Source organism: Carassius auratus, chromosome 30, assembly GCF_003368295.1.
Source record: "Carassius auratus strain Wakin chromosome 30, ASM336829v1, whole genome shotgun sequence".
In the NCBI taxonomy this organism is placed as follows: Eukaryota; Metazoa; Chordata; class Actinopteri; order Cypriniformes; family Cyprinidae; genus Carassius; species Carassius auratus.
Genome location: NC_039272.1, coordinates 8,902,505 through 8,930,282, shown reverse-complemented (window position 1 = coordinate 8,930,282; position 27,778 = coordinate 8,902,505). Strand labels below are relative to the sequence as shown.

Below are 27,778 nucleotides of genomic sequence, written 5' to 3'. Positions count from 1 at the left end.
TAAAATGACTCTGTTCCACTTTACTCACATACTAAATTCACAGAAGTTTGGTTAAGTTATTAAAAATGAATCATGGACAATAAGAAACCACACCTTTTCCCCTTTTTGGAAAGTAATCCTGGAATCATCTGCATTTCTCCTCTCTTCAAAATCATCCATCACCACAGCAGACATTGTGCGTGTGAAACAACGGACGGAAGACTTATAGGACAGATCTCCCGTCCTAAAAATGGGGATGTGCAGAACACCATCTTTTTCCTTCACTGTATACGCCAGCTTTTCAAACTGCATGCTAGGTACTGTAAGAAGAAAGCACTGACTCCATAAATATGTTTATACAGTATAATGTTAATGGATGTTAATTAACAGACTGTAATGGTTAAGTGAACACACTGTCTTGGGTGGTGTCAGTGATGTAGACCGAGGCTTCATATGGTTCAGTCAGGACCGCTCCATTGGGAGAACTAAGAAACACAATGAAGGACTCTTTCCCTTCGATTGTAGGGTTCTGAATGTCATCCATTATGGTCAAACTACATGTCTAGAAGAGAGTAAAGATGAGGTCTGTAAACACCAATCGTCTTACAGATGTCAGAAAAACAGATAAGAACAGTTTCGTTTGATTACCTCCTCAGTCTTGCCTGGTCTAAACTCCACCTTTTTGGAACTTGGGATGTAGTCAACACCGGGCGTAGCTGAATCTTGTTCAGCAGGACGTGTGGCACACCACACAGAGGTTACAGAGGAGAGGTCACTGCCCTGCCGCAAAACAGGGATTTCGATGGTGCCTGTAGGAAAATACCTTGTACTATCAATATTGTGTAAGTGTTGGAAAAACTAAAAAAACATACAAACACATACATACAGAAATTTGGGGTTAGTAAAACTATTTTAAATATTTGTATTGGGAAGGATGCATCAAATTGGTCAAATTTGACAGTAAATACACTTTTAATGTTTAAAAGATTTCTTTACCAAATAAATGCTGTTTTTAGCTTTTTATGCATCAAACAATCCTGAATTTTTTTTTATCACTGTTTCTCACAAAAATATATTCCTGTGGAAATGTTAATATAACCGCAAAAATATGAAGCAACACAACTGTTTGAATTGTATTTTTGTTTTTGAATAGTTCTTATTGTACGCCATCCTTATAATACTAAAAAGTAATGTTTAAAATCTCCACCATTCAATTTGCTAATGAAATTGCTAATGAAATTTCTTTATATTTCAATCTCCAAACTAATAAATCAACCACCACGTTTTAAAACAAAACTGACACCGATGATATTCCCTTTAAAAACCAAACTGCACCAACCTGCATCTTCACTGAAGGTGAAGGACGCGTTGCCCAGGAAGACAGTGGAGGCGTCATTTGGCCCATCTATGATGACTTTAGCCACGGTGACATCACCCATCCGTGCATTGTCTGAGGCATCGGACAGCACCAGCTCAAACTCCTCAGAGAGTTCATACTCGCTGTCATCAATCAGCTTTACATCACAGGTAGACATGCTCACACCTGGGCCAAAGATGACTCTGTTGTCACTGCTCATGCCACGGGTCTTATAGTCAGAGCCGGATTCGAGAGCGTGCAGACTGCTGCCCCGGGCTGACTTAGACACAGTGTAGCACAGGGCTGAGACTGTGCTGCTGCTGTCACCTAATAAAAACACAAGAGATAACCCATGACGATGAAGATAATCTGTTTTAAAAAAATGCTTATTTGTACTCCTATCATCAATACACTATTTTTACAGTAGTGTGTAAATATAACATTTTATTGACTATCTTCACAGGTTCTCAGAATAAAGCAAGTTTTTATGGATTAACCATGTAAAGAGCAATTTAGTTGAGTCATGTGTACATTTAAACATGTTAAAGGCATAGTTCACCCAAAAGTTCTGTCAATAATTACTCACCTCATGTCGTTCCATACCCATAATACCTTATCTTCAGAACACAAGTTAAGATATTTTTGGTGAAATCTGAGAGCTTTCTGACCCTGCGTATGTGTGGTACTCTTCTGAACTCACTCACTAAGAAATTGTTAAATATAGTTGTTATTTTTGTTTTCTTACGGTTGAACCACTGATGTCACATGGACTATTTTAAAGATGTCCTTACTACCTTTCTAGCCTTGAACGTGTCAGTTGCATTTCTGTCTATGGAGGATCAGAAAGCTCTCGGATTTAATCAAAAACATCTTTATTGTGTTCTGAAGAGGGACGAAAGTCTTACAGGTTTGGAACGACATGAGAGTAAGTAATTATTGACAGAATTTTCATTTCTGGGTGAACTACCTCTTTAAAGGAATGTTCCAGCTTAAATATATGTATAAAAAAACTATTTAAAAATTCTGGTCAATAAAATGATAACTTTTTTATATTATGCCCATTGACCCAACAAATTGCTGATATTATTGAAAATAGGATTTACAACATATGCATATATGCACATCTATTAAATTATTATCATTATTATTTTTTGTGAAATTGGTTCCACTGACCCTTTCTCTCCACAGGAGCAAAGATAAAGCCTGTGCTCTCATTGACGTGGTAAGTCTTCTTATCAAACTGCAGGGTGGGTTCATCCTCCGTGTCATTGATATTGACTTTAGCGCGGGTCACTGACCCCAGCAGGGCGTACACTGGCATACTCAGTTCCACATTAAAGCTCTCAATGTTCTCAAAGACCTGATCATCGTTGATCACAATGGTGCACACCTTGGTGTCTTCTCTCTCATCAAACTGAACCTGAGGAACCACATTAAATAGCATTTGACTTAATCTATCAACTCAAAGAGAGTTTGAATATTTTAGAAAATAACACTTTGAAATAACATAGAATATATTAAAACGTACTTGTCCTGCATACTCAACATAGTCCTGTTGTCCGGCCCGAGAGCCCATGCTGGAAGTGGAGGTGGCCGTACCTTGCTCAGTACGACACAGCACAATAGCATACTGGTTCAGATTACCAGTCCTCTTCACTGTGACCGCCACGGTTCCGTCTTTTTCACTCACATTGTAGCTGCAGACAGAAGACACACATTAATCTGTCATATAAAGAAGTTGAATGGATGAAGACTAGAACTGAATTTGAGGTGGCCGCACCTCTTGTGCTCAAAGCTGATGAGAGACCACTGGATGTGGAACACATTGTCAGTGACGATGTTGGGTTTGCTGTCCTTCACAAGGAACCTGAAGTTGTCCATGGTCTCCTGAACATTGTCCTCACTCAGAACATATCGGATAAGGCCCAGGTTTATGTCAGCTGCACAAAAGAGAAAATTACAATTTGATGTTTTTTTGGCTCTTAATGGACCTTAGTCAGAGCATATCTAATTTGTTGTGGATTCATAAAAGCCTGTGTCTATCTGTTGACTATGGTTTGGGAGGTTTTGTTACAGAATAGCTTCAGCCTTGTAATGTGCTCTTGGCTTTTGGGAGGTGTCAGTAATACCTTGCGTGAAAGTGGTAATCGGTTTGCCAGGATTGAGTTTACTCTCCAGGAAGCCGTGTTTAGCTTCTGTAGTGATTTCGTAAGTCAGCTGTCCATCATCTGTGTCCGGATCAATAGTGAGAAGCTCTTTCTTGGTGATCAGATTGGTGGCCTAGAATCCCATTTCACATCAAAATGCCATTCAGTACTTTGGTATGGAAGTGAATAAATTAAATCACTTTTGCACCAATGCAAAACATTGTGAGTATGAGGCAGAAATGTACCACTGGGTGAATTAATTGAGCTCTCATGTGATTATGAATACAAAACAGTGACCTTATTTTCCATGTACTCCAGCCACTGCAGGCCGAGGTTGGTGACAATACGAGGGGTCCCGTCGTCAACAGGTAAAATATCAATTTTAAACTTCTGGGGAGCAGCGGTGACAACCTGAAACAAAGGGTATTATTTGACATTTACACACAACGTAAACCCACCTAGCTGATACAAACCCTGTTGTTGTTTCTCATTTACCAGCAATGCTCATTTTAATATCCATTCGATTTATATTCTAATGCGGCTTTCTAAAGTGCTGAGGAATGGTGTTCTTAACCTTCCTGATTAAACACTGTTATAGGGCTGCTATTTTCTCATCTTATGACAAGACGAGGCATCCCTTTTTTAGTATCCACTAAGAGACCATTTACCTCCCAGAGCAGCTGACGCAGCTAGAAGAGTGACTGCTGATGGATGGAGTCATTATGATGGAAGGAGAGAGAGAGTAAGAGTTGACATGTTGCCTAAATGACTATGTTAAACAAATGGACAGGATACCTTTAGGTGATCCATATAGTAATATATATTCACATCATTATAAATATATAAAAATAAACAACAATATTCAACTGCAAAAACATTTGTGTGCATACACTATCAGAAGAAGGGGTACAATTTACTAAGTTTACTATGCGCACCAAGGTTATATTTACTGATTAAAAGGACAGTAAAACTGTAATATTGTGAAATATTACAATTTAAAATAACTGTTCTCTGTTAACAAACTTTAAAATGGAATAATAATAATAAAAGCAAGTGCTCTAGTCTTCAGTGTCACGTGATCTTAAAAAAATCATTGTTGGTGCTCAAGAAGATATTAATTAATTACAATAATAAGTGTTTATTATTTTTAGCTTTTAAAAAGGCTTGATATTTTTAGTGGAAAACGTGATACAGTTACAATTCCAAAAGAAAAGCATTTTTTTTTGTTTAGAAATCTTTTGTTTCATTATAAATGTCTACTGCTACACTCGATAAATGTAATGTTACTAAAAAAATATTTATTTTAAAAAATAGATACTCATCTCATTTTTATTTATTTTGAACAGCAGTGTATAGTGTTGAGACCTTTCAATTGACATTGAAAAAAAGAAGTAAAAAAAAAAAAAAGCTGTTAATGAGGCCAGCAGGGGGGGCTGTGTGAGTCATAATGTCACAGTATAATGATGGGGCCACTGTGCTTTAAAAAGGCACTGTCCTTCAGACTATCATGACTATCTGTGGTCATTAAAAATTCCCAGGGTGTTTTTTAAAAGAGTCGGGTATAACCCTGGTCAAAAGAGGGACATTTTCTCTCTAAATCATCTCTAAATCATCTCATTTTATATTTGGTATACTATATTTACCTTCTACATACATAAATATTACTATAACACTGATGAAAACTGGACACACTGAAAAACTCAAACAACACAGGAAGTTTACTGACCTCTTTTCCACCCTCTTCGATGATGAAGAACATGTTGGTGCCATCACCGACAGTGAAGGTGAATCGGTCTTTGAGGGAGTTACTGCCATCATGGTTGTAACTGATGCGGTTCTGATAGATGTCGTCCATAGTGAAGGTGTTGGTCTGGCGGTAATGCTGACCATTGCTTGTGCGCTCAATGGTCCCGTGCCGAGGAGCCTGAACAACAGTAAACGTAACCGAGTCCTCCTAACAGAGAATTTAAGGAAGAGAGATTGTCAAACAGGTGTGAAATTGCCAGTAAGAAGTACATGAGTACTGATGTTAACTTATGCAACAGATGCCAGTTGTGAGCACCATATACATATAAGTTGAGCTGGGTACCAGTAATTCTGGGGTTTTATTTACTCTGGGTTTCCCATCTCTTCACTCACTAAAAAAAAAAAAAAAACTATTTTTACTGTGCTTTTGATCAAATAATTGCAGCCTTGGAGAGCATACTGTAAGAAAAAAAAATCTTACATACAAACATATGACATTTAAATCCTACCAACAAGCTTTGATGTAAACCTTTACGTTTGTTCATTTTTTAAAATGTTTTACAAATAATACATGAAGCATAACTGACAGCACAGTTAGGGTAAACCTATAAGTGCTACCTCTGTGTCAGCATCAGTAGCCTTCAGCTCAAACTCAGTGATGGTCTTCCTCACCCCCTCCTGCACCCTCATCCCTGGCACCTGCAGGATGGGCAGAGAGTCATCCACCGGCCGGATGGTGATGTAGAAGGTCTGGGAAATCTGAAGGACAACAGCATAACAGTAATGAAATAATTAAATACACACAGTGCTCAGTAATTGAATCCAGATATGAGCTCAATTGTTCTGCAGAACACAATCTAATGTCTCACTAAATAGGTTAATGCAATTATCCTATCAGCGTTAAATGTAGAGAAGCAGATAGACCATAAAGAAAAGTGGTTTTAAATCACTGACAGCTAAAGTGAATTAGAAAAGAAAACCATCTTCATTTAAAGTACGTAGAGAACATAGAACATCTATACATTATAGGTTTACTTAGCAATTAATCTGAAAGAAATGAAGACATTTTTGAAAAGCATGATTAAAATCGCATGAGATGACTCCATATCATCCATATCAATAGCCTAATAAAAGCGGTTTTATTTGACATTGGAGTTGAGCTAATGAATAATAATCATGGCTAAATGAAGCATTTCTTCAATGGCACTGGTATCAGAAAGTATTGCTTCTGCATCCATGCCACTAGGTGTCGGTATAAGTCTAAGACAACTTCCATGTGAACTAATGCAGCATTCATAAAAAGCACCTTTAATTGAGCAGCACAATGCAAACCCAAAATGTATTAGCACAACATTTTCCATTCAAAATGGCAGAAGAGTGTTTCCCGCTGAGAGAAAAAGCCCATTGTAGGATAACTGTGTGTTCATCTCTTTCAGACACTCACTAGGCAGCCTGTGTTTGTTCAAGCTCTTTTGGCCCTAATTAGTGTGTGTGTGGGCGTGCATGTGTTTATAACAGAAAGAAAAGAGGTGAAAGGAAGAGAGTATGAAAAGGCGAGAGGGAGGGTTGAGATTACTGTGGGAGGAAGTGTGTGCTCAGTATGTGTGGAATGACAAATAGAAAGCGAAGGGTGAGCATGTAGATGTTTATATCAGTTTTACTTACCGTGAAGGATGAGTGTCTTTAATCACTTTTTATAACAAACTATATCATTAGCAGAACAATTTGTTCAGCTGAAAAATCACAAGAATTTCAAAATGTTTGAGTATTTATTTAGTGCCTCTTTTACAGCATCCACTATTTTAATATTTATATACCATTAAGTGTTTATATTTTGAATTAGCTTTCATGTTATTTTTATATTTTTAGTAACTTTTTGTAATCTTTAGTAACAAGACAACATCGAACAAGTTTTAAACTTTTACTTTTTTTAAAGATTTATTTTTCTTTGGGGTGTGACGAGGCACTTATTCCACGAGATGAGAGACGAGACTGGGTTCATGAGACGAGACAAGATTTTTAGACTGTTTTGAAGAAATCCTCAATTATGAAATATGTAGGAAAAATATAATTTTTTTTTTTTAACTGAAAAACACAAAATGCAAAAATGTAGGTGCATTTTGAAATAAACTTCTATTTTAATGAATTATATGTAGCAATAAACAACATGTAAACTAGAGCTGCAAGATTCTGGCTAAATTGAGAATCATGTTTTATATATATATCATATAAATCAGAGATCAAGATTTTCTTATGATTCTAAAGAAAAAAAATGATTACAAAACTAAACAAAACCACTAGTTAACTAGTGGTTCTGGCAAAATGTTCATTGCTTAAGTCTTTGTAAAATAAATAAATAAATAAATGTTTATATATATATATATATATATATATATATATATATATATATATATATATATATATTTCACAGAATAAATAATAATAAATTAAATGTAGGAGTCAGTGTCTCAATTCATAAAGACCTGTTTCTCAATTAGTATCTTTTGAATTAACGATTCAATGACAAATACTTTTTTTAAACGGGGAGTTGTCGCCACCTCGTGGCGGAAGAGGATATTGAGTTACAATACATACATGTGTTAAGATACTTTCGTTTTGATCGCTGCTGTAGAGAATAAATGTTTATACCCAAACTATAAACTTTTATCCCAGTACTTCTGTTATCTAAATGTCTGTAACAGAAATAATGATGTGTGGTTTAAAAGACTTTTTGTGTGTTGCTCTTTCTGGATCAGCTGCAGCATGAATGATTCATTCACATGGGCAGCAACAAAACGTCATTCTTACGCCCCACTGACACTTGCGATGTGAAACAGTCACTATAGACATAGCTGAATTGTTGACATTCAGGAATAAGATCGCGTGGTTTTTCGAATTGTGATCGTGATTGTTTACGAAGATATTGTCACGTTCTCATGAGACCAGTCGGATCTTACAAGACACATCAGATCTCGTGAGATCTCGTGACACAAGATCTCATCACACCCCTAATGTATGCATTTAGTTACCGACATTTGGACCCCACTGAATGTGTGTGTGTATGCACCTCATTGCCTCCATCAGATACGGTGAAGGTAAAGTCATCAGAGTGTATCTCTTCTTCACTGGTATGAACATACTGAATGTTGCCGGAGGCCAGGTCAGCCTGGGTAAACGTGCTGATCCGTGTTCCTGCAACGACATCAAACAGAGAAAAACTCTCCAGTGACCAGCAGCCCAGCACTTCCTATACTGCCTTTGCTTTTAAATAATAATGTAAACTCACTTGCCACCATTAAAAATATCCCACAGGTCAAGTGAAATGAATGAATAAAACATGCACTGCGCAAGAACTTCCATTGAATGCAATCTGGCCGTCACCAAGAGGGACAGAAAGGAAAATAAAAACTGATCTTCACCCATGAAACGTCATAACATGATGCCCTAGTAGAGAACTATAGTCTAGATCCCTTATAATGAGTTCTCAGTCTTCATTTAAACATGATAGTGCTTAGATATAAAACATACTATTTATCTTTCATGCAAGGCCCGAACAATGCCTGGCAGTTGTGGCCAGCTTTTATAAATGTAATGCTCTGCTGAACAGCCCATTCAGAACCAGGACTGCAGACTATGAATATATATTATGATCTCTCAGAGTCTTCATATTAATATTAAATCTTCTATAGAGACACCAATAACAGTGATGCTGTATGTGTATTTGTGGATGAATAGAGATATATAACTGTATGTATTCTAGCACTGCACTAGACAGTAAGTGTGTGAATACAGGCTATACTGCAATATTGAGAGATACTTACCCAGTGTTCAGCTGGGTATTTGACTATACGCTGCTGCGAGTTTGAAGCTGAATTACTGTTTTGATATTACTTTTGATTAGTCCCTCCCAATAAATACAAAGTATGTTTGTCTGTACCTGGTTTGCTGGAATGTTCCAGATGGCCAAGCTGAGGCTGTTTGGTGATTCGGTAAATGAGTTCATCTGGTTCACTGTCCTGATCTGTAGATGAGAGCTGCAGTGTTGTGATCTTCTTCAAGGTGTTCTCATCCATAACCAAACCCTTATTAACCACCACTGTGGGAGGAAGTCTGTCCTCTGAGAGAAAGAGAGAGAAAAGATGAGGATGTACTAAAATAACTTTCTTCTAACATTCCTGAACATGAAACTTTCAACGTCCCAAAATAACTTCCTGGCTCACCTAGAACGCTAATGAAGAAAGACTGGTCAATGACTCGGTTTCCCTCGGGATCTTCCAAGTTGAACTTAAAAGAGAAGCTGCCTCCATCTTCTCCCTTTTCATGAATGTATTCCACATGTCCTGACAGACGAGGCACAAAACCACATGAGACAACGCATCTCTGCTTAGAAATTCCCTATGGATGATTATGTATGAGAGAGAGAGAGATAGAGAGAGAGAGGAAGCGACAGCAATGAGGGAAAAAACCTTTGTTGATGTCATCCTGGGTGAAGCTGGTGACAGGTCCTTTGAAAGATATCTGGGCCTTGTTTCTGCCCGTATTTAGCAGCAGGGAGCCCACGCTCAGGTCTTTAGTAAGGGTGAACCGCAGCTTAAGGTTATCCGAATCTATGTCCGTCCCTTTTAGATGCTGCTCTGTGATCTTAGATGAGGAACCTGCCAGGAGGAATGAGCAATGATAAGAGAAATGATACAGGCATTTAAGTTATTAACATCAACATAATCTAACTAGATATGAAGTGTTTCAGTTGGTACATTGTAGGTAAGATCAGTTTGGACTGGATTACTGCAGTTGCTCTCAGAGTGTAAGGCGCTTCTCTAGTTCACAAAGAAGTCTGGCAGAGAGAGATTATAAATGCATAATGCCATACTTTCGGTCTGGTTCTCACACAAAGCTGTTTAATGGCTTCAGAAGACTTTCATGTGCTTCTTTTATGTGACTTTTATGTGCTTCTTATCCCTCTCCTATTGTGTTCCACAGATGAAAAAATACAGGTTTGAAATGATAGCGAGCTATTCCTCTAAAACGGTTTCTGGAAAGCATTATCAAGCTTTATTATTTATTAATTTATTTCTGGATATTTTTAAGAGTCGTTATCAATAATTCAAAAGTTTTATATAAAAAAAATAATTTGTACAAAATTTTTTTCTGACAAAAAAACATTTCTCACAATGAACAATGTAACATTTTATTATTTGAGAAAGCAGTGAAAACTGAAAGAACAATTGTAATTTTCTTTGTGTTTTTGTCATTCAATAAGTCAATAAATAAATTAAACTTGTTGTATTGCTTGTGTTTTTCCTTATTTTACAAATTCTTTCAACACAAGCATGCAATAGAAACATAATTTATTTAGATGCTATTTTCTTTATTATTTACTATTAAGTACAGACATTTGCATATAACGCTGCTCATGGTGAGGGGTTGGGGGAGTAAAGGGACGCAATTGATTTTTAGTTTTAAATGGGAAACACTGGCAACTCATTTTAGAAGCAGTTAAGAAACAAAATATTTATTTTGTACGGAACTCTGTCTGATATAATGACGACTACTAAAAATAAGCAACCTAACCAATCAGGGATGCTTGGAATGTTTGCAAGGGCAATATAACTGTTGTATCTTGACCTGCTGCAATCTGTAGTCCTCTGTTGATTGTGACTCTAGGGCCTTCTCTCTTCCTAATATCCATGCTGAACTCTAGATGTCCGGTCTCTGTGTTTACGCCATCTGTTATTGAAAACTGGATCTCGTCAGTCCCAGAGCCGCGTCCATCTGGGGTGTAGACCAGCAGCTCATCTAGAATATCTTGGTAAGTGAAGGTGGATCCTTGCTGAAGAATCCTGCCATTCTCAAAAGGCTGAGAGTAGAACTGCCTTCTGCGTAGCTTTCCTTTTGAAACACATACAGAAATATTTGCAAAGAAATGAACACTGATGCTACATTCCTTCTCATTTTCAATCAAACGCAGCATAAACACATATAAAATGAACACACATCGCTCTGCTTCCCATTTTATATAAATGTGCCCTTGACCTCTAATGGTCGCTTGATGTCATTTTTTGTATAACTGCACAGCTGTCATAAGGCTGACGCGGTGACTGTATTTCAGTTCTGTCAGCTCCATTCCTCACTTGTGACTCCTAATAAAACTGCTGTGAACACCTTGACACACATCCATAAAAGTTTAACCAATGAAGCTCTCTGGGTCGTGGCCTTTCCACTGACTCTCTAGTCAAAAGCAGAGGCACAATGACAAGAACATCAATCAGCCACACTGGAGTCAGCCGGAGCAGTAATGTGGCAAATAATGGATGTTTTCTGAAGGCTGCCCATGAATGAGCGACAGACTGGGGAAATGAGTGGGCATATGAAGAGAAATAGAGCGAGAAAGAAAGCCACTGACCGTATGAAGGCTTCTTGATGAGGGTAAGGAGAAGCTCATTTTCAGGTGTGTCCTGGTCCAGCACATTCAGGGAGGAGTTAGTAATGACCACACCGGAGTTCTCCTCCACTTGGATGCTGTTCACTGAGATAATTGGGACTCTGTCCTCCTTGGTGTGCTATAAACAACATCAAATAACATCTCATATATAAACTTGACAAGTCGGGAAAGAGAGACAGGAAAGAGAGACTAGCGCTGAATTTGCATCCAGGTGAGCCAGCAGCTCCAACTACTTTTAAGATACTGCCAAATGAAGAAAAACCAAAGAACCTGTATCTCATCTAAAGTAACAGCAAAAGGGATTCTAAAAATGTAGTCTGGAAACCAATCATTAAAGAAACACCATCCAGTTTTTTTTTTTTTTTTTTTTGCATCGGTACACTAGGGTATGCGTGCAGTGCGTGTGATGTAAATACTGTCAATACAATAGCATGGGCATACTGCATGTGCGCAGCCCAATTTTTTCCAATCGTGCATTATTTGTACATACAGCTTGCATATTCCCCTTGAATTTTTTTCGCTAATTTTGTTTGTCCACAAGGTGGCAAAACTAGCTTGGATAAAAAAACACTGAAGACAACAACAACAATAGAGTACACTTTGACAAGCGTTTATATTGAGGGGGTTAAAAGAAACCCCAAAACTCTTTCTAACATCATTTTTGACTGTTTTAGCTACTGGAAACTCAAATACACTGGACAATGAAGAAACCTTTTTAGTGCAAATGTGCTGACAGCCTGTGTTAACACTATCAAATGGACTACACATTCGGCTGTACGCAATAAAGTTTCGCAACAAAAATAAAGTCTACTTTTGGCTTCAGTGTTTCAATTATACCTGGATGTCTATGCTGATATCAAAAGCCTCAGTTTGACTTGATCCATCACTGATGTAAAAGCTGAAGACATCCTGGTGGATGTTGGCTTGGCGGATGTTTTGAACGTAGAAGATATGGTCTGAGGTGAGGTCTTCTATAGTGAAAGGGATGTCGGGGCTGATCATGCGAGACCCACCAATCGCTGCTGGACACAAAGCACACATCTTAATGTGCTGAACAAACAACACTTTGTTCTGTAAACTGCATTTTACTTGCAATAACATCTCTGTGCCAAATATCCAAACAGTTGATCTCAGAAACACTTTCTAGACAAAACACAGGAGAGCGACTGTCAGCTGCAAGAAAAGAAAGCGCTAATATTTATGAATAAATGGCTGTGAGGACCAAAAACAAACCCAAAATCATGAAAACAAAACAAGTTTTTTCTTAAAGTAGGTACATCAAAGCAGATATCAGAGTTCGCATCTGTTTTGGATGAAAAACTACATTTTGTACAACTGTCCTTGGGTGTTTATGTTCCACCATGAGCTGCGTCTCCTTTCATCTTCCACACTCAAACGAAAACATGAACAAAGATGACTGCCTGAATCTGAATTTCACAGACCTACACATCTCTATTACTGCAATGAGCGCTCTCCTAATAAATAAAATTACATCATCAGCAACTGCTGAAAAAAAAAAGAGACACAAATAAACACGCTAAGAGATTTACCTTGTTTTGTGTTCTCAATGAAACCATACTTCGGTGGTTTGATCAGCCACACCAGGAGGTCCTTTCTGGGTGTGTCTGGGTCAGATGCAATAATGTGATTGGCTGAGAGCTGGACTCTCCCTCCTTCTTGAACCTATCCACAGGAAACACCGTAAAGAGTCTGGAAAGGTTGAAAGAACCTGATCTAAATCTAGCTGACTGGTGAAGTGGAAATCGTTCTCACCTTAATGCCGCTGCGGAGGGTTACAACAGGAGGCTGTCTCTGGGTAGACGTGATGGTGATAGTGAACATCTGGTTCTCCAAACGATTGTTCTCATCATCATAGACGACATAGTGGAAAATGTCAGTGACAGGCTGGTTACCCGTTTCAAAGGATGTAATATACCTTTAAATAAAGGGAAAAAAACCTGTTTCATATTTCATAATTTCTCAGCAGGGCTCAACAACTACAAGCAATTGAAAAAGCTTGTGTTGTAATGCATGTTGAGTCTCCCTAAGCATTTCAACTCGCCACACATTTTACATGCCTCCTTTATATTAACATTAGCTGAACTAGAAAATGTATTAAATAATTAATTAATTAATAACACATTAATACTGGTAATTATCTAAAAAACACATTGAGAAGGACCCGGCCACATATTCTAAATAATATGAACATGCAGCAGATTTGTGGTAAAAATGAAAGCAATACTATTTCAATTCAAATGAAAGAGAGCTGCTAAGAATATAAAATACATCTGATGCAGGCAGGATTTTTATAAAACTAAAACCACATACATTTTTATAAAATAAACCTGAAATAAAATAAACATAAAAAATAAACTTTGCTAAAACAAAAATGATTAAAACTTTACAAAATTAAAAAATAAATAAAAAAAAATATAAAATCTAATTTGAAAGTATAAATAAGAACTATAAAAGTATCTAAAATAATACTGCATGCAGGATGTTTACCTGATTTTGTGGTTGTTGATATCTTCCATTGTAAAGGAGGAATATTCACTAAGTTCCTCATGGTCTGTTTCAGCCTTGGTTTTGGTAAGGATCCCATACATCGGTACAGAAACTAACTGCACAACAATGCTCTCATCGGGAGATTTATCATCCTACAAGACATTGACAGTTTCTTTTAAGCATATTGTAATCTACCAGTTTTAACTTTTATTTTCAGTCATAGTCAGAACATGTCATTCCTTACCATATAAGCTAACTGTGAACGTCTAATGATGGTACTGCTCTTTTCCGCCACCTCCATTGACAGCAGGGCCTTAGGGTCGCGTTTTGGTGCATCACCTTTGACCTCTGACACAAAGACCTGCACTGTGATGGAGGTCATGGAGATCCCGTCTGTCACAGAGAAAGTCATGGCGTCCTCCTCAGTGGTGAGACCCGCATGCTCATACTGCAGAACGTTCCTGGTGACGTCACTGGAGGTGAAGGTGTCCCCTGAGGTGAAGGAGAGTTTTGATAAATAAAGCAACTGAAGCCAGAAAATAAGATAAAGGAGAACACACTAGGGAGAACCAAAAATGCTGTACCTACCATTGACCATCTGGACCTGGGAGCCAAGGTCCACTCTCAGGAGGGTCCCGTGTAGGGGCCCCTCCACCAGCTCAAACTCTAGCTCTTCCGGGGCCGTATCAGCATCCGTCACTGCTAACTGTCGTCCACCTATATGACACAGAAAAAAAATCATTGTAAGATTAAAAGGTGCAAACATTATGTTTGTTGCGCTGACACCTAGTGGTGTGGATGTAGTAAAGGTTTACGAGAAATGCGATATTTACACTAAAACATGTTTTTTTCAATGCCAAAAATGTGCATTAAAAAGTGAGCATTATTTGACTTGTCATGTGATGTGATGACTGCCGTCCTAATCACTTTTGAACATGATTTAAAACATTTCAAAGGATCTAATCAGTTCTTTAAGTGTGAAACTTTTTTAATGAGGTACAACACTTTTTAATGAAACTGACTGGGCTTTTAAAATACTTATTCATTCACACTAATTACTTTGTAGCACTTAAGCCGATACACGTGTCCTTACCCACTGGTGCCCTGCCGCCGAGACTGACCTCCAGCACCGGATCCAGAATCTGAAAGACCGGCGGCTGCTGATGATTGGCCAACAGCAGAACAGCAAAATCCATCTCTGGAGTGGTGTGCTCTCCATCAGAAACTGACATAAGAGAGCGAATAGGAATAAGTCATACATGCACAAGAACATTGTTGACCTTCAGGCCAGTTCTGTCTCCTGCACTTCAGCTCAATACAGCACGGATGGATGAATGAAGAATGAATCAGACAGAGAGAGCGAAAGAAAACTGAAAGACCTATGAAGACATCTTACATCATCTCATCCTCCAGAGCATTTAATATTCAATACAGGGATAACTTGGCATTTACAACTATTAACATATATCAACATTCATAATAAAATTATTTCTTCATAAATGTCAATTTGATAAATGTCGAAATCAGTCTTTTAGCTGGTGAAACCTTCAAAGCTCAAGTAGTTGTGTGACAATTTGTAACCATGGTATCCTTGTGTCCTTAAATATTTTCATAGTAAATTGTGAATGGTCTTGCCTTTCTTGCATTTATGTACAGTAATAATCGATAGCCTCCTTGTCTACTTATTTTAGTGATTCTACTGTGCATCTTAAAACAAAACACAGTTTGAGTGCTTTTACATTTCCCAAAAGAGGAAAATTAATAAAACAGAACAATAGTATATCGTATCGTATTGGTATCAAAAAAAAGATAATTCAGATTCATTAATGATGATTTCACAAGTAGCAAGAAAAAAACTTGCACTAACTATTTTTTGTAAGGATAGAAGTGAAGAGGTTGTTCTCAAAATCATATTTTAAATGCGAGACAAAACAAAACCTTGTTCCTGTTAGAACAAAGAATAAAATCAAAACAGAATATTTAAATTTGAACTGTCCATGTTAACAGATAGCAGCTGAGGTGAGATTCACTTTCTCATGTATTATGATAGTGTTCTTGTTTTCCTTCAGTTGAGTATATTATGTTCTTCTACAGTCTATTGCTGCTCTCCATCCATTACTAAAATCACTAAAAGGAGTTGGTCTGCCCTACAGTGCCCTGTTTCCATCCAGACACAGAAGGGCATATGAGCAGTCACAGCTCTGATTCATGGGCACTGCGAGAAGAAGATGGATGCACAATCGTATCCTGCTGTCAGGTGGAATAAAGCATATGGATGGACATCAGAAAGAGAGAGGGAATTATATTCCCTCTTAGGAAGAGAAGGTCCCATAAATAAATAACAGCAACACACCAGGGAACGTGGGATCAGAGGCACAGAGGGATCTGTCTATGGTGTTTCAGAGGAGGAAATGAATTCTGGGTTTGCTGGAAGCGTGTAAGGTAAGGGAGAAGAAAGCAGAGTAACCAAAAGTGATTATACTGTATACCTGTGAAATGGAGGCTCACTGATTCTGGTAGACCTGCAGGAATGAAACAGCGTTAGTGGTTACTTTCACAATCAACTGCTAACAAATCACAATAATTAGAGTGCAGGGTGAGAGGTCATTTCGTATTAAAACAGTTACGCTGGAGAGGTGACTTATGCATCACTAACAATACCTCAGATGTTGGCTTTGACAGCTCAGAAGCACCAATTAGCATCCGATTAGTAGTAAATCAACAGTGTGCTGGCATATTCTCTAATTAGCTTCCCACACAAACTGTACACATTTCAAATTAATGAGCGTGTCATCATACTACTGCGTGCTACTATTGTTACATCTATTGCAGAGCACTGTAAAAGACTGCAATTAAAAATGTTCAGGGACTAAAATTTCTAGTTGACTCAAAAGATCTGTAAATGAATGAATTTGAGTGGTTGCATTCAGGTTTGGGATTGGAAGGATTTCTTTAACTTAATCAAAGATACAGTAAAAAACAGCAACATTGTGAATTATATAACAGATTGTGAATGAAATTTAAAGTTTCTATTTTGATATTTTAACAAGCATATTATTGCTATGATGGCAAAGCTACAGTTACTCACTCTTCTTGAGTATCACATAATTCTTCAGAAATCATTCTAATATGCTGATTTTGTGCTCAAGAAACATTTTTTATGTAATAATGCAAAGACAAACCTGTAAATGAGTACTGATAAAGCTCCTGAAGGTGGGAAGGGGCTTGTGGGGGTCTGTAGATAATTTTGCCACTGTCTACATCAGCCTGGGTAAAGAGACGCACATGATGGTAAGGTTTATCCATGTGCTCCAGTGTACCTGAAAGAGGAGAGTGACATCATTATATGAATATGAATATTACCGTCAATTCAGTATTAGAAGCTTAGAAATTAAATGAAATAGAGATTGTGGCATAAACATTGTGGGACTGAGTTTCTTACGCATCATTTACACACACATCTCAGTGGTGAGGTTTTTATTAAAACAGATGAAGATTAAGCCAGATTATTTTGCATAAATTAATAAATATTCACAAGGTACGTCAAACCAGCATCTTTTTTTCTATAATTTTTTTCTATTCTGAGAAAAGGTTTATTACTATTCTATGATAGTTATTTAACCCAAAAGAAATGTCTAATCCACGAAAGGATATGAAATATCTGTGACACTGAGCAACAACCACATCTGAAGTTTCTCATAATGATCCTAGACCTGAAATGTCTCGGCAAGTTTCACCTTTGAAATCCTCTACTCTCTATTTAATGGTACAAAAACCAGAACAAAACAAAAACAATCAGGCTTCCATTACGCCTGTATGTGTCCTACTCCTCACCCCTATGACAATAATGGAGGTTTAGTTACCGTGGCCTGAGGTAAGCGCTCTGGTGATGTTGTAGACAAGCTTGTCGCTGGGCGTCTCAGAGTCAGTGAAGGAGAGAGCAGACGGAGATATCACAGTCACGCGATCTTCCAGTGCCTGCACACACACACACACAGCCAAAAACATTTGCTCTGATGAAGACAAAAAGTTTGGAGATCATATGGATCTCAGAAAGTCAAGTGTTTTTAATTTTTTTTTCAGTCTCTTATGCTCACCAAGGATGCATTTATATAAAAAAATAAAAAACTATATTGTAAAATATTAATAGATTATAAAATAACTGTTCCTCCTTATTCCTTCCAACATTTTTTTTTCAGGATTCTTTGAAAGAATTGTATTTATTTAAAATATACATATTTTTTTAAACATGTAAACAATTAAATGTGATGCGAAATAGAAGTATTAAAGGTATACCTTCACCTTTTTTATTTTTAATAAAAAAATGTATTTGAAGAAAAAAACAATTATTAAAAATATTGACCCCAACTTTTACAACCTTTTACAAACAGGGATGTATACCCTATATTACACACCATTAAACTGGGGAATGAGAAAGTATTTTAACAGAGGAAAAACAAAACACACTTGACTAAGAAGAAGTTTAAATAAAAAAAAAACATGTTGAATACACTGAATGTTAACTAGAATCTAACAAGACAGAATTATTCAGTCTTTTGATGGCCTGCTGTTTGAATCTTACAGTGATCTGCAGGTCGGCTCCAGGCGAGAGCTGAGGCAGGCCGGGGGTCTGAGGCATCACTCCTATAGTGAAGGTCTGCGTATCACCCAGAGTCTCTGGATAGACTTCACTTGAAACCTGCCAGCGAAAGCATGCACACCCATGCATGAATAGACATTTATAAACGAAACAAATACCACCGTAAACATGCACACATTCCCACTTGAAAACATAATCTGTTAATAATAAAAAATTATTTAAACATTTCTGAGCCAATAATTTAATTAAATCTGTCATCAATTCTAGTAAAATTTATTTCAACAGTGACGTTTTGAGCAGACACCTAACAAATAGGCTGAAGCACTTCACGGTCACAAAAAGACCCCTGAGGATGTAAACTAAACTGTGTCAAACCATTAAAATGGGAATCTTATTTAATGAAGTCAGAGGCGCAGGGTGCAGCCTCAGGCAAGGCGAAAAGAGAAAAGAACAAACAAGAAGAGAAAGCAATTTTTCTTGAGGACGACAAAAAAACTGTTGTGTCAAGAGTCATTAGGGGTTTAAGCTGATGAATTAAATGTGACTGACTGTCCTTTAATGCTGCTTACACTGATTTGAAACTGGATTTGAAGACAAATTAGCTCATTTATACCCAAGTAATGCAGTGAGGCTGGTGAAGGAGAAGTAGGACAGATGGACAAATTGGCCTAAGAAACAGAAGTGTGAAACAGAGCTGAAATAATGGAGAAAATAGTCCAATAGTGTGAGAGAGGAACAATGTGTTTATCTCTCTAAGAGGTTTGTGTCCGCATCGTGCATCACACTGATTTAAAAGTCTGATGTTGTGTGTCTGAGAGAAAAATAAAAAGTTCTGTTCAGTTTGTGGTTGACAGGATTTTTTTTTTATTATGATTTTCGAATTTTTGTACATTTGTGTTATCAAAAACACAGCAAAACCAATATGGTTTAAATACTATGACAAATTATTTAAATAAATACTGTAATAAATATTATTACAACATTTACCTCAAACTTTTGTCTGGGGCTTTGAGCATTGAAAAGAGTTTAACAGTGACTGGTGGATGTGTGTTTGATGAAAATCAAACAGAAAAACACCCTAATGAAACAGAGTAGAACTTCTACTAAACCCCTGCCATTAAAATGCAAATCAATGTGTAACACATAAAAAATTATTTCTAAGTAGCCAGAAGTCAAGTGACACCTATGGCTCTACATACTGTGTCAAAGGGCTCTGGTCAACAAACAGTATTTGCCTCAATGTGTGTGTCTCACCTGAAACTGAAAAGTGTCTCTATGTGTAGCAGATCCATAGTGTCTGTACCAGACAGTCCCTTCATTAACATCTTGCTGTGTAAATGAGCTGGTTGGTGTCGTATCTTGACCATCTGGGAAGGACTGCCATGCTTCCACAGGACCATCAGCAGGCATCGATACCAGCACAATCTCTCCTGGACACATAAATCACAGTTTTCCTTAGTTCTTGGCATTGAATTGAGTTTATAAAAGAAAGACAGACATTGAATAAAGAATGCTAGAGACAGATGATGATGATACCGTATTTGGGCTGTCCAGTCTCAGAATGAATGGTGTACAGGATTTCAGAGTCACTGGTTCCCTGGAACTGAGCATTGAGGCACTTCTTAGACAGCTGTACCATTCCTCCCTCCCTCACCCAGGTCTTGGGCACTGAACGCAAGTGAGGAGTCAAGCCAACCTACAGGGAAACCATACTGCACCATTAGGATTCATGGCATGTTTACTTCAAACTTTATAAAGAAACAGTTCTTAAAGGGATACTCCACTCCAAAATGAAAATTTTGTCATTAATCACTTACCCCAATCTCATTTCAAACCCATAAAACCTTAGTTCATCTTCTGAACACAATTTAAGATATTTTGAGTGAAAACCGGGAGGCTTGAGACTGTCCCATAGACTACCAAGTTACACTGTCATGGTCCAGAAAGTATGAAAAGCATGAAACTGAAAAGTATTTATGCTTTAATTTGAAAAGAAAACAGAGCATCCTTGTGGTGTGGCTGACACAGAAGAACGTTGCCAGTTCTGGACCTTGACAGTGTAACTTACTTGGCAGTCTATGGGACAATCTCAAGCCGGATTCCCGGTTTTCATCCAAAATATCTTAAATTGTGTCCCGAAGACGAACAAAGCTTTTACGGGTTTGGAACAACATGGGGGTAATTAATGACAACAACAAGTGATTCATGACAACATTTTCCTTTTGGATTATTCCTTTAATATCAACATTAAAAGCAGATTATTAATAGTTTTGTGGAAAATGTGATATACAGTGCAGTTTGAAATTAAATTGGTACAAAAGAATTCTAGGTAACACATATTCACTATTAACTAAGGCTTTTCCCTCAACAAACTGCTAATTTGTTGCTTATTAATAGTAAAGTAGTTGTCAAGTTTAGGTATGGAGTAGGACTAATGTCATGCAGAATAAGGCATTAATATGTGCTTTATAAGTACTAATAAACGGCCAAAATGCTAGTAACATGCATGCTAATAAGCAACTACATAATAGTGAGAATTGGTCCTTTAATTAAAGTGTTACCGATTTCTAAGTAAAAGTATTAATTTCTTAAGAGTGTACTACAATTGTTTTTTTTTTTGTTAGTTTTTTTTTTTACATAGTTTACCATTAGACATAAGTTTTTTTTACAGTGATTTAATCATTATAAAACCACAAGAAGATGCCTTTCTTGCATTGTACATTGAGAAACATCAATGCCACAAGAAGATCACAAAGACACGTTAATCATACATACTCAGCTATCGCTATGCCAGGAATCTTTAGATCCTAACAGGGCTCTGAACATTGCTACGCTAGCTGAGGAGCTCATTGTAGTGAACAAGATCATTTGCTTCACAGATAATCAAAGACCTTCAAGGACGTGGGGAGATGAAAGCTCCGTTTCACAGAGGAAACATCTCGGCACCCTTCAACCCCCTTCTTGCTGTTCCTAATCACCTCTCTGAGAGCGGGATGGATTTATAAAGCGAGGTGTTCACGGAAGAGTTCACTCATAGGTCAAATCTATAGTCTGTTTCTAAAGAGCCTCACAACTTAATTCAGAGTTTTGCTGTTTTTCTGGTGCTGGTTGATCCATTCATTTTACGTAGCATTTCCAACTTCAATTGGAATTCAATGTTACCACAGGAAACCATTTTTTAGGTTACTTGATAAAACATCTTGTACAGTGACAGTGACAACTGGCAATGTTTCTTTCTTTACCTTTCCCTTTCGATTTAGAGATCAAAGTGGTGGAGAATGTGGGTATTTAAAGTCTCAAGGCCACATTAAATCAAGGATCATTCACTAGTGCTGACCAATTACATGGATCAAGGACTACAAACACCAATTGACTTCTCTCGAAAAGGCTAAATGAAAGCCAGCTTCCTCTTTTATTCCTGTCATCATGGCAGAAATCCAAATACTGTATTAAAGATCTTTTGAGATCAGGAACCTTGCTCCCAAAGCCAAAGCCAACAGGTCATTAACATACTGTCGCCATGTCGCCTTCTGAGCCTTCACCTCATTCTGCTCTCATCGTCTTGTGTTGTGGATGTAATGTGACCTTTCCACTCACTGGTAGTTGTGTGAGCGCAATAGATTTTAATGCGGCCTTCATGCAATTCTGCCCAATAAATGCATTGTGATCCAACTAATAAAAACAATGTGTTATTGATCTGCAAACAGTGTTTATGGCAAAACAGGGCTTCCATTAGTCAAAGGCCGCTTAGGATACTAGATAACATGCTGCAGCAGGGAACAAGGCAGGTGTATTCGGATGACACTACAGAGAGATATGTGGATAAGGGTCTATGGAAGTGGAGACAGAGCTTGAAAAGCAAATAAAGTGCTGCAATCTGTCTAGACATCAGCAGGCTAAGGGCATGTCAAATAGTCAGGAAGGGGTGGTTCATTTATTCAAGCATAAATGGGGTGGTGATGATTGTAAAAGTGTGTATGAATGGAGAGAGGGATGAGCTGATGTTCATCCTGTCATGAAAACACTTCAGTCTATATCACAGAATCTACCCATTGTCTCAATGCACCTGCACTTTGAGAAAAAAAATGAGCAAAATTGTATCCTTAGTGGTACTTATCATATTGTTGCCATATCTACGGGGTACATATCAGTACCTCAAGGCATAAATATGATCCTGTGAAGAAAACAGACCCCAACAGCGCACTTTTAAAGTGTATCTGTAACCGAACTTGAAATGTTTCTATCTTAAAACCTTTTAAAGAAGGGGATTCAAACCCAAAACAATTAACCCCACCTGCAAGGGATTTCCTTCTAAAATTATAACTGAAGCTATATCATTTTATGTATAAATAACCATGTGGGTGCTGGATGCTGAGGCCTATCTCTGCATCTCAGGCTGAAAGCATGTAAAGACCTATTTATACTTAATTAATACTTATTAATATTAGTATTATTATTCATATTATAACATTTTGTTTCCAAAATCAAATAACTGGCTTTTATATTATGCCTGTTAGAACATTATTAAAAATATATTTAGGTCTAATAAGTGATGATGTTATTATTATTTTTTTCCACTGTACTATTTTTGAGTGATTTCATCATGATAGTGAGCATAAATAACACATAAAACAATAAATAATTTAGCAGTAGCCTACGGCTCAGTCATCAAGGTGTTTCAGCATCATGCAGAGTGCAGGAATCCATAATTAGCCAAAAAGCCTTGATCTAAGTCCAAAATTCAGAAAAGCTGATGACCTGCTTTTTTGGCACTTAATATTTTTTACACTAACATGAAAGTACATGACACATTGATAGGCCTATAAATAATGATAAAATAATGACAGCTTTAAGGTCAAAAACAGCACATTTATGATGATTAAATAAGAACGGTCACTCAGCAAATCTGTTTTCAGAGTAAAACCTTTTATGTCTGTACCTTCTGAGCAATGCTGATGTGAAACAGGATGTTCTGGTAGCTGTGCCCGTCATTGACCTGCAGCAGAAGTCTGTCCCGGTCTCCTTCTGAACCGTCATGTACATACTGCAGCTGCTCACCATCCAGGTCTTCCAGTTTGAAATGGGTTACCTGCACCTCACCATGCACGTGTGTCAAGTGGCCATGTTGCGGTGGATCCAGAACCGTGATGAAAACGTCTTGTGGATTATCGAGGTCACTGATGTGAAGAACAGATCTGCCGATGACGGCTGTCTCACCAGAGTTAATGTACAGAATTAGGTTGGTGATCACAGAGGGCGGCTGTGAAAGGGGGGGAAAATAAGACAGAATTCAAACTTAGTTTCGATGAAACTGGTTGGAGGAAAGATAAACTATTCTAAGAAAAAGATTTAATATTTGAGCTTCAATGTCCTTAGCATCTACATAAAGTATTTCCCACTTTTATTTTGTAGATTAAGGCATGCAGAGGTGAGAATCCCATCAGCGCAGTAGCTCAAATGAAATACAAGATGTGTGAAAATGAGGGAAATGGAAGGCTGAGTTCGATGCATTTGAGATCCAAATGAAACTCGCACGGACATAAATGGATAAAAATTCTGTTAGAATCTACCATAAATTCTTTCTTCTATTTTTGGCCCAATTTATAGTTTGAATAGAATTGAGATGGCAAATGCTGCAGGCAGATTCAAACTTGTGTTGTCCACATGAGCACCAAAGCATTTTATGCACAACATGCTTTTTGTTTCAAGCAATTTACACTAATGAACATCCATTAGGTTGCTGCTGCACAGATCTGTGGAGAAAATCAGGCCACTTTTGTTTACCACTGCAAAGGGAAGACAAGAGTAAACGGTTTATTTCCAAAAGACAATCTTTTCCCTCAGGGAGGGATTATTGCATTTTTTAAACTCTCTTTATCTTATAGGAATAGATTTGATTTCCTCTCTCTCTCGCTTCGCTTAAAGATACAGGTTCTATATTTCAGTTTTAACTGCTCATTTAACAGCAGGACGTGCTCCGACGTCTTGAGCTGCTGTTATCAGCCCATGAGGGGCAGGAATGTATTTTGAGTGTTATTTGTTGCAATGACATCCTTTCGATTTCTGTCGGGGAGCTCAGGTTTCTCTCTCTGTATGTGTGTGTGTGTGTGTGTGTGTTCATTGGGCTGGTGGAGGTCAGACAGCAAGACACAGACAGTCCTCTGGAGACTGTATCTATGAAGTGTAACTAAATGCTGCAGAGAAATGAGCAATACACAGAGAGTGAGAGATAGAATGGGAAGAGATGCTGGCTCAGTATGAGCTATAATGCTCTCCTCAGAGTGAGGATAATGGCCAGTCAATCTGTGTTAAGGATGTGGACTATGGGTGTAAGCAAAGACGAGTATATGGCAGAGAGTTCCAGTTTTACATAGGCGAAATAAGAACTTTTCAAAACCCATAAAGTTTTGATAAAGGAATTGTAAGACTTTATAGGCACCTCTAGGCATCAGTACGAGTTTGGACAGCCTTGACTTAATATTTTTCTTAAACTTTTTAATGTAAAGATGTTTAAATTAATTCATTCATTTTTGGAGCGTACACTAAATCCAGGGCAAAGGCTGGCCACTTTAAACAAGCTAAAATATAAGATTTTAATTTGATTACCTTTTTTGGGGACAACATAATTGTTTGAGTGAGTTTATTATCACTCTAAAATGTGTGAAATAAATATATGTGAGCAATTAAGATCCACTAAAAATATTCACCCTAGGATTTTGTTAATGACGTATGAACTGATTTTGAAGACATCACACTTGGCATTGCTCAAGGATCATGCAGCACATGCTCTAAAGTGAAAATGCGTATTAGATAGTGTTAAATATTTGTAGTGAGTGTCAAAAGGCTGTAAAAAAAAAAGATTGTGTGAAAAGTCCTAATATGAATATAGTTTGGTTTGGTTATATGGTTATGCTCATTTAGAATATTCCAACTTGGTTAACATTAGAAAAAGGTTAATCCTGTGCATATAAATATGAAATAATTCATGCAATTATAAGTAAATGAGGCCATTAGTCCTTACAGACTCCCATCTCTTTTTTGTTTTGTCTGACTTGTGACTGCAGAATGAAGCTCTATTATTCAGTGTTCTTAAACAAGATGTGTTTGTGTGTGCATGTGTTTACCTGCTGGGAAAGCGCCTGCACAGGAACACTCTGGGGCTGAGAGAACAGCTGAGGATCTGCTGCCCTTAACATGAACTGCCCACTTCTGCAAAACAAGCCAACATTACACCGCTGTAAATAGATTCAAGCATATAAATAATGAGTCAGGGTTTGCCTACATTTTGCTACAAAACCTGAAATCATATAGTGGGTCTACGCTGAAAGAAAACAGCTTGGTAAACATATTAAATCATGTCTAAATAGCTGTTGTATAATACCAACCACAGCAAATAATGTCTTAATGAAAATTATTAGCACAGTCAATACAACACAAGTCCATGGGAAGTAACAGATTTCATTTCACATTGTGACAAAAACAAACGTGTGTCTGTGTGTAAAGTGGACGAAAACAACAGAAAAAGTCATAATAAATAAAAGACTCAGAGAGGCAAAGGGCAGAGACCAAAATTAGAAAAAAAGACTGAGTGGCTGTTAAAGAGAAATGATTAAGGCTGAAAAAGGGATACATTTGGGAAAAATGGAGCCAGAGTGTGAGGGCACACAACTCACTTGTTAATTAAACCACAGAACAGAAGGAAGCGAGAGGAGCTATTAAGGAGATAAACTGTGAGAAAGTTGAGCGAAAACTGAAGGTCATCAGTCAGCCTGACTTAGTGACTGCCACACGATCATCACAAATGCTGTGGCTTATGGGCACCGTGGAGTGTGAGTGTGTCCTGTCAAATGCCTCACCAACTTCACCGAGGTAATTAAAGCTAATAAATAGTGCACACTACTCAAAATCAGTCCATCCCCCAAAACACACTCTCTTGACACACTCTCGCCTTAATATAAGGTCATTTTACTCCTGTACAGCATCTGATTATCCAAAATGGGCCATATCCCACAGGAAATGAGGAAAAGAGATGCCGCCTAAAGTTATATTTCAGGAGACGGGGAATGAAATATTTAACATAACCTATAAATAGTGAGGAAACAATATGTAATGAATGACAGTACACTTTCATATATCATCTAGTTCATCTATACTGAAGACCACATACTTCACTCTCAGACAGCATGAATGCACTGTAATGCTGTTAATGAGAGTAATACATTGTAATGCAATCGGTGATCGAGGACATATCACTTGGTCTATTTTTGAATCATTATGTCTTTAATGACTTCTGAACGCAAAATAAATATCCTGGGGAAACAACCCCGGATTTATTCCGTCACTCCATGTTACACACATACTCACTTGGGCTGCTCTTCGTCATGAATGAAGCGCACGACTCGTCGTTTGAGCTGAGTAAAGGTGAAAGTGTCGTCTCTGCCCAGTGCTCTCTCTCTGTCATTCTCCAGGACCACGAGATGCCCGTTACTGGGCGGCTGAAGGAGCTGGAGCAACATGCTCTCTAATTGGCTATCTGCATCCTTGATTGACACGAGTGCTGGATCAAGAGGCTTAACTCCACCAATAGGAACCAGAAGAGAGCCATTGATGTAAAGAGATGGAGCGCGGCTGTTTGCTGAAGAAACAAAGGGGACGTGATGTTAAACCCTCCTACAGTCTAAACAGTATTAGAAATGACAGAATTTTCCACAATACTGGGAATAAAAGCATTAATTTCTATCAAATATGTGAAGTCGGGTTACCAAGGCAGGCTCTTGTTTTGGGGTCAGCGTAGTATCCGTGACCACAGTCCAGGATGCACTGGCCACCCTTCAGAAAGAAGGTCCCAGCACAGACATGGCACTCCCCTGCACTCACACACTCCAAGCAACCAGCTGAGCATGCTGGGAAATAATAGCAGACAATCTTTCATCAGATTGAGGTAGGATAGTTCCCTCTCAGGTAGTTCGACACTATACTGAGAGCCTCTTAAATTAGCA

At 37.8% G+C, this 27,778-nt stretch overlaps 1 protein-coding gene across 3 annotated transcripts in view; it reads right to left on the bottom strand.

Moving 5' to 3' along the window:
• The window catches only part of fras1 (Fraser extracellular matrix complex subunit 1), a 101,550-nt gene that overhangs the window by 7,595 nt on the left and 66,177 nt on the right, over positions 1–27,778 (bottom strand). For 2 of the 3 annotated variants that reach the window (XM_026211168.1, XM_026211170.1), the window contains exons 26-59: positions 27,542–27,682; positions 27,144–27,414; positions 25,904–25,988; positions 23,719–24,039; positions 20,316–20,475; positions 20,034–20,209; positions 18,762–18,878; positions 18,043–18,157; positions 17,362–17,499; positions 16,669–16,701; positions 15,273–15,404; positions 14,768–14,896; positions 14,424–14,671; positions 14,180–14,331; positions 13,445–13,607; positions 13,222–13,354; positions 12,509–12,693; positions 11,633–11,789; positions 10,855–11,118; positions 9,696–9,884; positions 9,450–9,569; positions 9,167–9,346; positions 8,297–8,421; positions 5,848–5,988; positions 5,210–5,437; positions 3,781–3,894; positions 3,466–3,616; positions 3,117–3,276; positions 2,865–3,033; positions 2,510–2,756; positions 1,319–1,663; positions 628–788; positions 394–541; positions 94–299 (exon numbers count right to left, since the gene is read on the bottom strand). In XM_026211168.1, coding sequence (XP_026066953.1) covers positions 94–299; positions 394–541; positions 628–788; positions 1,319–1,663; positions 2,510–2,756; positions 2,865–3,033; positions 3,117–3,276; positions 3,466–3,616; positions 3,781–3,894; positions 5,210–5,437; positions 5,848–5,988; positions 8,297–8,421; positions 9,167–9,346; positions 9,450–9,569; positions 9,696–9,884; positions 10,855–11,118; positions 11,633–11,789; positions 12,509–12,693; positions 13,222–13,354; positions 13,445–13,607; positions 14,180–14,331; positions 14,424–14,671; positions 14,768–14,896; positions 15,273–15,404; positions 16,669–16,701; positions 17,362–17,499; positions 18,043–18,157; positions 18,762–18,878; positions 20,034–20,209; positions 20,316–20,475; positions 23,719–24,039; positions 25,904–25,988; positions 27,144–27,414; positions 27,542–27,682 — 5,804 coding nt within the window. The remainder of the gene's footprint in view (positions 1–93; positions 300–393; positions 542–627; positions 789–1,318; positions 1,664–2,509; positions 2,757–2,864; positions 3,034–3,116; positions 3,277–3,465; positions 3,617–3,780; positions 3,895–5,209; positions 5,438–5,847; positions 5,989–8,296; positions 8,422–9,166; positions 9,347–9,449; positions 9,570–9,695; positions 9,885–10,854; positions 11,119–11,632; positions 11,790–12,508; positions 12,694–13,221; positions 13,355–13,444; positions 13,608–14,179; positions 14,332–14,423; positions 14,672–14,767; positions 14,897–15,272; positions 15,405–16,668; positions 16,702–17,361; positions 17,500–18,042; positions 18,158–18,761; positions 18,879–20,033; positions 20,210–20,315; positions 20,476–23,718; positions 24,040–25,903; positions 25,989–27,143; positions 27,415–27,541; positions 27,683–27,778) is intronic. The other variant, XM_026211169.1, reaches the window with a different exon arrangement.